Source organism: Lutjanus erythropterus, chromosome 3 (genome assembly GCF_056507025.1).
Source record: "Lutjanus erythropterus isolate fLutEry1 chromosome 3, fLutEry1.hap2, whole genome shotgun sequence".
Lineage (NCBI taxonomy): Eukaryota > Metazoa > Chordata > Actinopteri > Lutjaniformes > Lutjanidae > Lutjanus > Lutjanus erythropterus.
This window is the reverse complement of record NC_139319.1, coordinates 9,818,611-9,834,717: the sequence shown is the minus strand read 5'-3', so window position 1 is coordinate 9,834,717 and position 16,107 is coordinate 9,818,611. Positions and strand designations below refer to the sequence as shown.

Below are 16,107 nucleotides of genomic sequence, written 5' to 3'. Positions count from 1 at the left end.
GAAACAGTGCTACCTCTGAGATGCAAGTCGCCAAATTAAATTCTAAGAAAATCTAATGACAGGTGTCTTGGTTGACAGAGAAACTAGAATTTTGACAGTAGATAAACATGTAAAGATTTGTAAACCTTTGTCACAGCATGTGTTTTTTCTGTGGTCATAACTGAGATGCCAAGCCAGTCTGATCATGTCTCTAACCAACTGACACCAAACGGTTATAATTTGGCTAAATCACTTCCATGCTTTGGAGCGCTTTGGCAAACAGAAAACTTGTTGCATCTATTCTAAATGATCATTTATTTATTTCAAGAGGCTCCAAGAACACCCAGGAAAGAAGCACCAGACAGAAGATGTCAAAAAACAGAAAAAAAAGACGTACATTGCAGATTATACTTGAATATCTGAATACCACTCTTTGATACAGACATGCATGTTTATGAACAATAAAATAGGGTGTGTTGCGAAGGTTAAAAATAGCATAAACCTTTAGTTTTATTATCTATTAACTGTGGTGATTATTATGTGTTTTCCCCCTCTCTTTGTAATTTCTCAGACGAGGCCTGGACTGTGGACTGTGGAAACAGCTCATAGCTTCTTACAGGAAAGATCCTTCTTCCAGTTAGAAACATTTTTTTTAAACCTGTATTTATTCAGGGAAGTTTCACTGAGAGGAAGCTTCTCTTCTGCAGAAACAACCTTTGCACAGTTCACACCTGGAAGTTGCACAGCACAACCACAGTCTGATCCGCTGGCCACTGAGCAGAGCAGCATCTCAGTGGTGGTAATGAGGGGGATTTCCAGAGGGGGCCCTGAAATCTAATTGGCCACCTCAAATGCCACCCTTTTATCCTCAAGTATGATTGGCTGTCTGTCCAGTAAGAGGAGGAACCTTTAAACCAACTACTTGACAAGTATTTTGAAATGTTTTTTCTTTTGTACATAGCCTACTTTTACTTTTTTACAACCTTAATTTAATTCATGAATCATTTGCCAACAAAGGGTTGTATAATGAGGTGTTAGTTGTAGTTCTCTTTATTGTACTCACAAAAATAAAAACTGTACACTATATACTATATACAGCAAATGAGTAAATAAATAATAATTAATAAATACAAATATTAAGTCATGAAAATAAAACTATTTTTCATGGTGGCATGCTGAGAATGAATTGAGGAATATTACAGCCTGTGGAAAGAGGTAGAATGGAAGTTTATATTATATTTCTATGGTCCCACTCTGTTGTGTTGATCATTGGTTGGTAGGACTGTTATCTTTTTAGTTAATTATTTAAACACAGGAATGCAAGAAACTGTAAGATACTGCAGCTTAATGTTAGTAACTAAAGTAGAAATGATAAGTGGTAAATTAACCTTAATCTGACTTGCGTTTGTGTGTGTTTGTGCTTGCAAACACACACACACACACACACACACACACACACACACACACACACACACACACACACACACACACACACACACACACACACACACATATGCCACCCCTGCAAACTGTAAGTCAGTGCCCCACTTGGGCCACCCCTGTCAAAAAAGTCTGTAAGCCCCCCTGAGCAACAAGCAGTTGTTCAGTATGTAGCACATGTCCTGGGTTACATCAGGTTACGTTACAGATCGTGTTTCATTGAGCAGACAGCCAATTACATATATGTTCTGTAAGTTCTTTGTCTTTACAAATATGCACTGTAAAAGTGAAATACACTGTCTGTTCCTTGAGATGTTTGCTGGTTTCGATATTGTGCAATAGATATTTAATCTTCAGCCAATCGGTTTGTGTCCTGAGTGTTTACAGAAACATTTTTCCACAACGGTATGAGATTTGGGAAAAAAAATCCCCTCTCCTAAGAATGACTCAGCTTGAGGAGGGGCACGACAGAATCAGTTTCACACATGATTGTTCAATTGGGCCACAAACCAACACACACACACACACACACACACACACACACACACACACACGAGAAAAGAGACAAATATCTTAAATATGGGAGAATTTAGAAATGGGCCAGAGCAGGGGGTCGCAAAGTTCTTCATGTCAAGGACCACAACTCCAGCCTCTAGCACAGAGGTTTTTTTTTCAAGTCTATAAATACATCTTTAGGTTTGAAAATAAAATCTTTATAATGAATCAGTGATGGAACTAGGATCACCATGAATTATAATCAATCAAAATCTCCAACCTCATTTCTTTCGTTTTTTTATTCCAGCTTCTAAAAGTTGTGATAAAAGTTAAAATATTGTTTTGTTTCTTTTGCCGGGGACCCCCTAAAATCCACTCTGGGACCCCTGTTGGTCACTGGACCACAGTTTGAAAACCACTGGGTTAGAGATTTAAGAGTCAGACACGGTCAATACATGTCAAATCACATCAAACTCCTCTTCGTACTATGTTCAACACATTTGGAAATCAAAATAGTGCAGAGATGATGGTGCTGTGATACAAGCCACTAAATTAAATTGTTTAACTCACCAAGAGACGATCCAATCATAGATGTTGTAGGTAACGGACAGAAAACAGCTATGTTGGTTGATGGTGGGACTAGACTTTCAACTGACTCTTCTCTTCACATTTATTATGCCGTCTCACCCCCTTTTCAACCATGTGATCTCAGGCCTGTGGTGAAGGAGTCAGCTATGACACACACACACACACACATCCTTTTATTACATTTCTAGGTTGGTTTCATTCTCTATCTAGCAATGAGTGGCTGCTTGTATTAGACCCTCTTGAAACTTCGCTTGAGCCTTTATAAACCTCATGTTATAATCACCTGAAAACAACTCCAGGCTGCTGCAGTATAACCATACAGGCCTCTACACACATCAGTCCGATTCTGCTTTTTCATTCAGGTCTCTTTACCAGGGCTCATCTCTTTTTCAGCTTTCTCTGTATTCTTGAAACACACTGCAGTGCCAACGCTGCCATGTAATATTAATGACTTAACTAAATGCAGGGGTGGAAATGACTAATTACAAATACTCAAGTTACTGTAATTTAGAATTTAGTAGGGTATTTTTGGGTACTTAATTAATTAAGTATTAAAATAATTGATTCTCCTCTAGAACAGGATGTTTTAGGTGGTTTTATATCCACCCTCCTCATAAAGCAAATGGGCCTAAAGAATGGATCTCAGAAGCTCGCTTTGGTATTTGCAAACCTTGACCCTGTTTTCTATGTTTTAGTTTTGACGTGATTAATTGTGACAATAATTTTTGAAACTGGTCCAGTATTGAAGGAGAGCACTGTAGCCAGCAGAAACAAGACTGAGCTGCAACGTGATCCCTTCAGGCAACTGCACACTGTCAAAGTATGTACTTTCTGTTTCACCAGAAACAGCTGACACTAAATAAAACTCAACAAAAACATCTTATCTTGTCTTTCCACTGTTACAAAAATCACCAGCTCAGGCCTGGTGGAAAAATCCTTTTTATTCAGTGCGTAAGATGTGAAAAAATTCAAGCAAGGAGTGAGAGGGAGGAGAGGAAGGGATCTGAATTAAGGGTTTATTTTGACAAAACAACCAGAGTTGCTGATTTTTGGAACAGCAGCCAAAATCTCATTGGTGAGTTTAATTTAGTTTCTGTTTTAATGAAGATGATGATGACAATATTAAAATGACAGTTTTGCAACGAGAGTCTGGTTGGTTTGGTGAGAGCAATAACACAGCTGTTTCTGGTTAAATAAAATTAATCTTATTCTTTCAAAAAAAAAAAAAATTCTGTCTGCAGGGATCTTGTCCATAATGTTGTCAGACATTCAGAATAACAATCTGAGCCTGTTGGTGGAAAAAAACAAAGACTTTTAGTGCACATGCTCTGATTTGACATGCATTTGCTCAGTGGCTCTACATTGCAGCTCAGTTTCATGGCTGAGTTCTTGTTCAGAGTTGACTTCTCGAAGCAGGAAGCTCTGTGAACAAAGTGACACGAAGCAGAGTTCAGTTCAACAATATTGTAAAGTTTAATGAAGCACACAGGAATATGTTAAACAGGTGTGATGAGCAGAGGATAGAAACCTTTGGAGCAAACATGAGTGAAGGTCAGATAACAAGGTTCTGTTCAGGGTTCAGGGTGTGATGAGAATGAAATATTTCACAATCACACAATCTATTTAAAAAATACAAATGTTACTTTTGTTTACAAGAAAGCACGAAAACATGTGATTTGAGTTGGACTTTAAAGCAGCATTTGTGAATATTGTGGCCCCAAAATGCATTTCTCACTGTGGAGATGGTTTGTAACGCTGACAGTAGTCTCCGGTCAGATGAGGGTCACAGGTCAGAGTGAACTCGACTTGAATGCCAGATTTCCCATATCTACAGGTGTACGTCCATGACCCTTGCTCCACTGTTGTGTCACAGTCGATCAGAAGGTCATCAAAATGCAAGTCTGAATCCCACACTTCAATGTACAGGCGCCGTTTTGTGTCCACCTTTACAAAAAAAAATATACAATTAAAATAACATTCAAAATACTATTAAATGTTAGGAAATACAAATGTTGAATTGAAGTTTGTGGATCTGAGTAACGAGAACATGATTATGACCAACCTTATTTGTTTTAAGATAATAAGAAATTGCTTGACAGTTGACTGCACCTTGCAGAGTCTAAATTCAATGATGTTCTCTCATCTGTCCAGTGGTTTGACTGCCTGCCCTCAGATTAATCAGTCTCGGTCATCTAGGCATCAAAGTATGTTAGCCTTCTTTTCTTTTGAGCTGATTTAAAATAAGAAGATTTACTGACCTTTCCCAGATTGTAGTAACTGTTCCAGCGGGGGTTGTCTGACTCAATTGTACGAGTTGTGCGACGGAAGGAACCGTACCTCATCTTAACATAGCTGTAGGAGAAAACAAGTAAAACCGATCGATTAATCATTTTGTTTGATATTGCATCTTCAGATCTCAATCCCTGACCTCATTTTACTCACGCATCAGTAGGCTGGGCAAGACCATAATCTCCTTCCAGATTCCAGGCTCTGACTATGGTCACCTCCAGTTTCCCACTCAAGGTCTCTTTAGGACAGCAGTTGTAGTCCAGGCCAGAGCTCCATGAACAATATGGCTGACTACGTGACCTCCTCCTGGCGTTGTCTTCTAAGTACTGCTCTGTGGCAGCCTTAACTCCTGCCTTTTGTGCTTTATCTGGCACCAACCTATACAATGGCCTAAGGGAGTATGAAACAATAGCTGGGAGGTCCTTTAGGCTGTTCAGCCAATTACTGTAGCCATCAAAGTCACTTTGAGTGAATGAAAACTGCCCCAACCACCCACTGCCTCCTGTCACCTCCGTGTAGTGCTTGTGGAGACCAGAGCTGTATGAGGTGGAGAGACTGTAGATCTGTAGGATTTTTTTGCAAGACGATTGGATTCCAGATAATGACATTTTCCCCAGGCCTACAGAGACACCCAGTGATAAGCAGTTGTTGACCTAGAAGACAGAAGGGGAAATAAGACGTTATTTATAGGTAAAGTTGAATTGACAGCATTTAAATAGATCCTGTTTGCAGAGAGCATTGAATGGTGTGTAACAGTGCAGACAGACATTTAGCCAACATATCAAGAACAGTGTGAGCTCCATGTCTCGCTCAAAGACACTTAAACCAGAGTAAAATTATCAACCCTGTTATGAAGGGATGACTTGTGCTACATTATGTATCTACAAGCAAGTGTGAAACATCCATATAGAGCATGAATGGTCTGATGAGTGTGAAAATGATGTAAATCATGTCCTGTTGTCTTCACACTTCCAGGTCTCAACCCAATTTAACACTTAAGGATTTACACTTGCTTAAAAATATATATATTTTGCAGTGTGTAGCCCCACTCTGGCTATCTGCCCAATTTATTGATTTATTTATTAAATAACTACATACAGGAGCTCTGGTGTCATAACACCCATATAGACTGGTACATGGCGGCCGTTTCTTGTGTGGACAAACCAAAAGAACCTTGAACATAAGAGACTCAACTCCCACCATGTTAAGTCTTAGCAGTTCCTGGGAGGGGGGAACTTTCCCATGACCTGGACACCATCCTTGGATATTCTAAAGTGGATCCGTTCCTCCTGGCTTACCTGTCACCCTGGGATCCAGTGCGCTAAGAGCATCCTACAACAACAGTTCTTGTGGATGATGTGAGAGGACAACACCCAAGAGTTCATAAATGCCTGACCAAGCTGCCGTTGGCCAAGGAGACTGCAGAGCTCATTCTGCAACATGTTTTCTGGCTCCACAGTCTCCCCATCGACTTGGTGTCAGACCAAGGTCCCCAGTTCACCTTGGTCTTCTTAAACGAATTTTGTAATCTGATTGGGTCCACCATCAGCCTGTCATCTGGGTTCCATCCACAATCCAACAGCCAGATGGAGCGCAAGAACCAGGAGATGGAGACAGCCTTATAGTGCATGGTTTCACAGAATCCCTCAGCCTGGTCTTGGCTTCTCCTGTGGGTTGAATACGCCCACAACACCTTGCCAAGCTTTGCCACTGGCCTCTCCCCTTACCAATGTATCCATGGGTTCCCTCCTCCTCCTCGCCTTACCGATGGAGGGTCCCACCATTGCTGTCGGCCACCTGCTCCATTCCCTTTGCTGTGGAAGGGGCCTCCAATACCTGGTGGACTGGGAAGGGTATGGTTCGGAGTAGAGGTCCTGGGTCCCAGCTCGTCACATCTTGGACCCCCAGCTCATCAAGGAGCTCCAACACTCTGACCAACTGTCCTAGTCCGATGGAGCTTCAGAGGAGCGTCCCTGGCCCTGTCCTCGGTCCTGCTTCTGGATTCAGCTCAACCCATTCCCCAAGCCTTAAACCCAAAGACTGTGTGTGTGCTCTGAGCCTGAAGAACAAACTGTTCCCTGTTTCTTCATTTGCTCAAGGTCCTATTTTTCCTGTGTGTACATAAAGGTCATTACCAAACAATACTCTGTGCCTGTGTGCTGCAAGTGGGTCCAGTACACACCCATTAAAGCAACAAAGTGTTTACAGTTTTCCAGAGTGTTTCCAATCCCATGTAATACCCTTTATACATTTATGTAGGTTTTTAATGCAGTTGTAGGAGCCTAAATGCAGTTCTTTGATTTTTAGTGTTAGTAATAAATAATTTAAGTTAATTTAAAAAACAGTTAAAATTCACAGTAACATAAGTTAATCAATTTAGAAGGGAATAAAAAGCCTGTTTTCAGTTTATATGTATGATATTGAAAATATAAATTAATATAAGTTCATTCATTTGAAATGTATTTGGATGGTTTAAAATGGATAAAAATGTCATTTCTGTAATGATTGTAATGGATGGGAGCATATAAGAGTTTGATGTTTTTAAGGTACTGTGCACCTTTAATTACATTTAATTGAAGCTCCTGTGAGGTCAGTCAATTAGTCAGTCGGGCAAGGTGAGAGTGGAGCCTCTCTCTCTCTCCCCCTCCCTCTCTCTCGTCTTTTTTCCTTGTTGTTAATTTTACTTGGATGTAGTGGATGCTTAATGCACAATTTTGATGTTTTTCTGTACCACCTTTTTTCTTGTTTTGCTCAAGTAAACTGTTTAAACTTTTACGAGTGGTCCTGTGGAATTTTTTGAGAGCATCAAGCCGAGCTCCACCGTGTGGAAAATTACAGCAGTGTTGTCTGAGGGGTCTAAAGTTCAGTGTTGGTTTATGGCCTTGCTTCTTACATACAGAGATTTCTCTGGATTCTCTGGAGTCTTTTCATGTTATCATGGATTGCAGATGGTGAAATCCCTAAATGTCTTGCAGTTTTGTGTTGAGAAACTTTGTTGTTAAGCCTTTGGGCTAATTGCCCGCACAGTTTTCCACAAAGCGATGAACCTCATCCATGCTTGTGAGTGAGTGAGCCTTTGAGGACGCCCCTTTAAGCCCCAATCATGATTCTATCACCTGTTACCAGTTACCTGCTTTTATTTACGTTTCATACACGTTCCAATTTTTCTGGAATTGGAATTGTGCATTACTGTTTGTTCATTTGTGCTCAACTCAAATGAAGCTCAGCGTATGTTCAATCAGGAAGACCTTCTATTACGCTGCCTTCATTCATAACTTTCCTTTACTCCGTCTCTCTCTTCCTATTCCCTCTAATCAGCTGTTTGTGGGCCTTCACCTTTGTCTTTACTATCCAATCGGATTTTGCCATGGTCGCGATAGCCAGTCAACTTGCTGCTGCCAAACTTTAAATCGCCTATGTCTTTGCTCCATCAGTTGTCATTCAGTCAGTCGCGCGACCCTCCTCCACCCCTCTCTCCTCCAGTCACCACGTCACTCCAGAACCAGGCAGCAGAAGATGTTCACCTCGATCCTCCCAGACACCTCTCTCCTCCAGTCTTCAGGTCCAGGCAGCAGGAGTCTGGAGCCACTCACCTCATCTGTCTCTGCTTTGCACCTCTTCACCACCACCACCAATGTCTAGACCCCGGGGGGTTCTCTTCACTACAGCTTCATCACTCCTATTTATATATGTGCATATTGTTTCACCTCAATGGGGTCTAACCGCCAAAGACTTTTCATGTTTCATATCTCATGCACGTGCCAATAAACCATTTTCTTTTACTCTTAGTCTCTCCTGATTGAAATGTGTTCATTCTGACGATTTTTCAACACAGTGTAAAAATATGTGCATATGGAGTGTGCACAAATATGTATGTTGGTTGCTGCACAAAATGTACAGGTATGTGTGCTGCATGTACCTCACTTGAGGAAAACCCGTTCACTGTGGACAAACATGTACGTGTAGCTGTAATTCGCCTGAATCGTCCCCCAAGGTTAACCTGAAACAAAGAACAGTGTTGTTCAGATGAAAATGATGATGTCTTTAATTTGTGAAATAAAAAAATTAAAGTGGTGTGTGTGTTACAACCTTGCGAATGTAGTGTGTGCCGTATGTGTGTATGAGGTCCATGTACTGACTCCTGGTATAGGAGTTGTAGTAACTTGGCAAACTGGCCAAATCCCTGATGAACTCAGAGCTGAGGGGCGGTCTGCCTGACATACGGTAACTAGACACAAAGAGACAGAAAAGTATATTTAATTATCTTTAGCGAAATAAAAACTCTTTCGTGTTCATGCAGGGATCTTCATCGTCCTACCGATAATGGCTGCAGGAGACACTGTGAGTGCTGAAAAAGTGGCGGTCCTCGCTGGTCCTTGCTGTAGCAAATTTATACATATTGGAGCCTGTTCCTCCCACGTGCAGGTTGGCCGACACAAACTTACCTACATTAAATCCAATCTGAAGAAATAAATAAAAAATAAAAGCTGCTTGATGTTCACACCGAATCACAATGATATAGCATGTCAGCCTTTGATATTTACTGCGATTTCTCTAAAACAAATTTAGGAAAGAAGTGGTACTCCATTGGTAAAATAGCCTACACATCTATCAGCTGTAGCCTAAAATGATAATTTTGTGTTAACAGTGGCTGTGAGATTTCCTACCTGCCAGTCTCGACTCTCCCCAGAGGTGTAAGAGTCAATCAATGAGCTGTGGACACAATCAAAATTAACTAATTAATAATAATAATAATTAATTAATTAATTAAATGTAAATTTGTATTTACAGATGAACACAAAGTAAGAATGTTTTTGTGAGGTTTTTGTTTCAGTTCAGTTAACAACTCAAACGCGTATTTAAGGGGACTGACACCCATACTACTAATATACCTGGAGAGCAGTTTGTGTGTTTGTGCATGTGTGTGGTTTTGTGTCCCACCATTTCTCAAATTCATGCAGATGATGTCACACCAGATGAGCAGTATGGAGGCATTTTATGTTTTTTTTCCCTGCTGTTTTTCTCACTGGTGAAAACTGGTCACCATTTACTTCCATTGTTTGGGAGATTCTGCTACACTGTTTTCCTGTGAAACTTCAGTAGTGTTTTGTGGACTAAAAAACTAAACCTGATCTTCAGCTGGCATGAGGGTGAGTAGATAATGACTGAATTTTCATATCTGTAAGCGGGCAACATTATAATAGTACTTATTTCTGAAATAAAAAATGTCAAACCTTTTGGTTATACAGCTAATGTAATCATTTTGTATTTACTAAGCATTTCCTAAATGTTTTATATTATAATACTTTGACGTTATTTGTGTCTGATGGAGTTGATAAAACTCAAGTCCTCAGCTGCAAAAAATGCTATTTAATAAAAAATGTAATCACCTGGATGTTGGCCTGTTACAAGGTTTATTAGCCAAGAGTTTTTAAAATATATTTCCCATCATAATTGCAGAGCAAAAATCCAAAAACCCTAAAAATACAGTCAATCTAATTTCTCAAGAATGAGTGCAATCTTAATATTACTGCACAATGAGGCTTGTGTGTGCTTCTTTGGATATGTGCCACGCACATCCTGTCATGGAGCCAGACCATCGATGGAGATCAGGGGAGGCAGGCTGACATGATAATGGCTGATATAATCAATACAGTGAAATAATTTTGTAAAATACTTTACCTAACAGAGCTGTATGAACTACTGTGAAGGTCAGCATTGCATTGGGTGAACACACGCCAGTCCACTGCAGAGACTGGCAGCTAAAAATGAAGATAAACATTTTATTAACATGCAGTAAAATATAAAGTGCAGCTGTTAGATTAGATGAGAGTATAATTCAAACATGCAGAATTTAAAAAAAAGAAAGAAAAAAGAAAAAACAAATAAGAGTAACCAATAAGATTATCTAAAATGATCAGCAAACAGATAGCAAATGAACATTAAATGTGAATAAATAAGTCATATCTCTTCTGTCTCTTTGTTTCATCCCCAATGTTCACCAGACACCTCGCAATGAAAGAAACTAAAATATTCAAAAGAACAAAATAAACAAAATAAAAATCAAAATAAACATCACATTCTTTCAATAAATTATTTCTTGCTTTGTACATTATTGCACGGTCTTAAATTCCATTCATTACTTTTTGCAGCCTGTAGCCTTGAAGAGGGTTGGAGCAGAGAGTGCAGGTTCCCTCTGGCGTGAGGAAAGTCCTCGTGTCGATCAGGTAGGCTCCCGTGTGCTGCATGGTGACCACATTAAATCCCTCCCCCACCAGGTTGTGGCCTGGTACAAAGGGAGCGTTCTCACACTGACTGCGAGTCCCAGTCTGACAGGAGAGAACAGGGGAGTGATGGGACAGAAAGAGGAGGAGACTCAGGTAGAGGAGGGGCGGGGCTGAAAATGAGAACATGACTCAAAGAAACGCTGAAATATTTCGGAGAAAGACAAAAAGAATAGAAAAGGACAGTGTTAGTATCATTACAGCTGTTATTAGTGAAGGGGTAAAGTGAACAAAATCAAATATCACAATATTTTTCATCAAATACCTTGGTATTAGGACAATATTGTAGAGATGACTATTGATGCTTTTTACAAATTATTAACACAATGAGATTTTTGATAAGTAATAATCAGTAATGTGCATATAATAAGTAGGTGGCTAAAAGCAAATAATATAAGAGCTGTAACAGTCTGGTAACTTCAGAAAATTATATCACTTTACTCTAACTGTTAAAACCAAGAAAATACAGCACCATATCACGATATAACGATATCCAAAATTTAAGCTCGATATCCAGTCTCATGTCACAGTGTAATTGGAATATTGATATATTGCCTCTTCCTCTATATTGCCCAGCAGGGGGCGCTATAACACCCATAACGTTGTCATGTAGATGTGTTCAGGGCGGGACTATTATCAAATGTGAAGTTTGGTCCAGATCGGACCATGTGCACCAAAGTTATAGAAATTTCATGTTTCATAGCAAGAGATCAAAATTCGACGCCGTGCCACAGCCACGCCCTTCAATGATAGTGAAATCTTTTAATAAGTCTTGATAACAAAGTAGTCTAGATGTTACACAGTGATGGTGAAATTGTTTTGATTAATCCTGTTGTTAAAATACAACAGGTGGAATACACCAAAAATGACGACGAAATTCAAAATGGCTGACTTCCTGTTGGGTTTAAGCTATGGGATTCCAAGACGTTTTTCTGCACCTGGACATGGTCTGCGTGTGTACTGATCATTTCTGGGTGAAATCTGAGCAATTACAATAGGGTTATAAAATCTGTGCATATGAAAGATTCATGATTCAGGCCCAACATCTGTCGATGTCTCTTATTCTGAAGGATTATTTATTGTTATTGCTTGCAAACAAGAACCTTCATATATGTTTTGGGGAGAAGCACGTGACACTGCAGAGAAATTTACACTGCAGATTGTATGTATCAGACATGGAAAAATCCTCCTCTGCTAACAATCAGCAGGTGTCCTGGGTTACATCAGTGTATGAACTGATCATGTTTTCTACATGGCTTCTGGCCAGCGATTGAAAGTACCTTTGAGCAGACAGCCAGTATCATGTATGTTCGTTTTTGCAAACACTATAAAAGTGAAATGCATTGTCCTTTACTTGAGATATTCTGCTCAGGCCTGTGAGTTTGTCTCCATATTGCGCAATCTGTAAATATATAAAATGTTCAACCCATCAGTGTTGTGTATTCTGAGTGCCTGCAGAAACAGTTTTCCACAGAAGTGTCAAACGCTGAAACTAAAAATGACTCAACTTGGAAAAGGGGACAGTCAGTCTCTTCATTCTTTCATTCTTCAGTCAACAGGGCCACAAACCAACACACGCACACACACACACACACACACACACACACACACACACACACACACACACACACACACACACACACACACACACACACACACCAGAAAAGGGACAAATGTCCTAATTGTGGCAGAATGGAGCAGTGGGCAGTAGAGTGAGATTTTTAACAGCAGGTAAACATGTAAAAACCTGTAAACTTTTGTGAAAGCAGATTTCTACTTTGGCTAAATCAGTTTCAGTTTCATTCTTAGTCTCCTCTGTTATTGCCAGTCTCAACATCTGTAGGCCTGGTTGATGCCAGGTCTTCATACTTTAGCTAAATCAGTTCCATCCTTATGACTGTTGTGGCAGAAAACAGAAAACTGGCAGAAAACTTGTGATTGTGAGACACAACATCTTTAATTTTATCAGTTATTCTAGTTTGTCGTGTGTATTGTGAATGTTACAGAGCACAAACTTTAAGTTTTGTTATGTATAAACCTTGATGAATATTATGATAATTTTCCCTCTCTCTCCTACTGAGGTTGTAATTTCCTGGATGACGCCTGGACTGCGGATACATTTTAAGTATAAACAGAGGTTTTATAGCTTCTTTGAGGAAAAGCCATTATTCCTGGACGTTGCTCAGTATAACTACAGTCGTATCTGCTGGCCAAAGAGCAGAGGAGCTCGACTGGAGCTGTTGGAGTTCAAGGCCTTGATCAAAGACACCTCAGTGATGGTAATGAGGGAGCTGGATGCTTTTCTATTCCAAATTCAGCACATGTCCTGGGTCATATCAGTGTGTAAAAAGATCATCTGTCTACATGGCTTCTGGCAACTGGTTGAATGTAACTTTCGGCAGTTCTCTAAGTTCTTTCCAAAAAAGTTGGGATGTGCTGTAAAACGCAAATTAAAACCAAATGCAATGATTTGCAAATACTTTTTGACTTGTATTCAATTGACTGCAGTACAAAAACAAGATATTTAATGTTCAAACATTGTTTTTTTGTCAAAACACACTCATTCTAAATTTGATGCCAGCTGGGACAGGGGCAACAAAAGACTAGAAAAGTTGTGCAAAGCTAAAAAAACAAAACAAAACAAACAAACAAAAAAAAAAACCTGTTTTGAACATTTGACAGGTAAACAGGTCCAGTGGTAACAGGTGATAGTGTCACGATTTAGTATTAAAGCAGCATCCTTGAAAGGCTCAGTTGTTTACAAGCGAGGATGGGGCAACGAACAACACAAAACTGCAAGGAATTTATGTATTTCACCATCTACAGTCCATAATATCATTAAAAGATTCAGATGATCTGAATAAATATCTGCACATAAAAGGCAAACCAACATTGAATGCCTGTGACCTTTGACACCTCAGGTGGCAATACATTAAAAATTGCATGAAACACCCACATAATGGTGTAAAGGATACTACATGAGCTTGGTAACACTTTGACAAATCATCATTGGTAAACAGTTTAATGCTGCATCTAAAAATGTAAGTTAAGACAAACTAAGAGTCATATATCAACAATATCCAAAAACACTGAAGACTTCTCTGGGCCCGAGCTCAGCTGAGATGGACAGACACAAAGGTGAAAACCAAGCTGTGTCCTGATGATGCAGGTTTCTACTTTGGCTAAATCAGTTTCAGTTTGATTCTTAGTTTCCTCTGTTATTGCCAATCTCAACATCTGTATGCCTGGTTGATGCCTGAGTGTTTGCAGAAGCATTTGGCCACAGCAGTACCAGACAGAGCTGGTCCTGACCTCCACGGGGCTCTGAGCAAAAATTCTGCCGAGGGCCCTCCTGACTGACTGGAGAGTCATGTAAACCATTTGCTATTACCACACAGTCAATGCTCCCACCACAATCCTCTCTCCTTTAAAACAGTTTACTCTGTCTGTCAGTCAAAGAATAAGTAGATCTGTATGGAACAGAATGAGGTATAAAAAAAACAATATTTATTGAATAGAATATTATGTGCAGAATCTTCAGATAATTGAATATTTACATTAACATAAATAAGAAATATTAGAATATCTAAAATGTAGATAATACTGAAACATAACAACAATAAACACTGAACTTTGGGTCTGATGTCTGGTAATTAGTCAATTAATCGATTTTAAATTCAATATTTAATCAATCATCAGCCACTGTCAATCCATTAATTTCCATCTTGCATTAGTCCAGAGTTGTAATCAGTGGTAGACAGTAACTAAGTACATTTAAATTAAGTACTGTACTTATTTTATACTTAACTTGATTTCCATTGTATCCAACTTCATGTTTCTACACTACATCCCAGAGGCAAGTACTGTACTTTTTAATCCACAAAGCTGAAAAAAAGCTGTTTTCTGACTTTTTAGAGATACACATGACAGTGATGCTGCAGACACTTGATGGTCTTATAGACCATGATGCATTGCTGTAGATTAAACTAGCCAACAGTGGCCTATAAAGTAGTTAAAATGAGCTCAACCTTAAACACCTACAGCAGTAAACAGCAGCAACATTAATCCAAAAACATCAGACATAATAACACTGATAGGGAACATTTTACTGCAACATGAATACTTTTACTTTAAGCACATTTATCTTATAGTATTTCCATACTTTTACTTCAGTAGTGAAGTATTTTCACAGTGTGATATTAGTACTTTTGCATTAGTAAAGGATCTGAAAACTTTTTACACTCCTGGCGACCTCAGAGGAGTCACATCATGTCCACATTTTGTCTGGACAGACAGACAGACTGGTCTCCATTTCATTCTCACTTCTGTCAGACACAGAGTTAAAGAACAGCCCCGGATGTGGCTATAAGCACAACACAGACAAACAGGCAGACAGACAGACAGACAGACAGACTGCAGCACATCTGACACTGGTCTGAGGGAGATGAAGATGCTCTGCTAACAATCACATCGACTTAACATTACTGTGAATGAATCATATCAAAGTTGGAGAGAAGGAAACACAAGTTTACCTGGTTGCTGTTCACCGTAGTCACTCCGTTATTTTTTTCTTTAGTTCTATTTCATCTTTAACTTTTAAACACTGACACCCGCTTTAACACGCGGGGGAGGCGGGGCGCTACGAAAAATGTGTAGTGTGCGTAACAGACCGGGAAAAGTCCTCCTCTCCTGAAAATAACTGAGTTTAGGAAAGGCACGACAGACTCGGTCTCACACATGATCTTGACCTTGATCTCTTAATCTGGGACATTTGAGAGGAGGATGGTCCTGAAATAAATAATACAAGCGAAAATATGGCGATGTGTGTGTTTATTCCCACATTATATTATAGTTTCCGGTGCGCTGTCCATGGTCCTGACACGGAGCTGAGGTTGTTGACAGACATGTTACTTCCTTCGGTTACTGTTTGCTTTTCGTTGATGCAAACTTTGGGTCCTTATTCCACTTTCTCCCGACTGTGACCGTTTCTCCGTGCTTATGACGCTTTGCGAAGTCCTCCCATGTAAAAACG

At 39.6% G+C, this 16,107-nt stretch overlaps 1 protein-coding gene across 1 annotated transcript; it reads right to left on the bottom strand.

The window, feature by feature from the left end:
• Positions 1 to 4,233: 4,233 nt before the first annotated feature.
• Positions 4,234 to 15,634, bottom strand: LOC146329665 (perforin-1-like). Its single transcript, XM_084712510.1, has 10 exons — positions 15,608 to 15,634; positions 10,935 to 11,218; positions 10,474 to 10,553; positions 9,459 to 9,504; positions 9,110 to 9,252; positions 8,881 to 9,019; positions 8,711 to 8,791; positions 4,945 to 5,444; positions 4,761 to 4,854; positions 4,234 to 4,446 (listed from the first exon to the last, which is right to left on the bottom strand). The coding sequence occupies exons 2-10, from the start codon at positions 11,202 to 11,204 to the stop codon at positions 4,234 to 4,236; spliced, it is 1,566 nt and encodes a 521-aa protein (XP_084568636.1). The 5' UTR covers positions 11,205 to 11,218; positions 15,608 to 15,634.
• Positions 15,635 to 16,107: the final 473 nt, after the last annotated feature.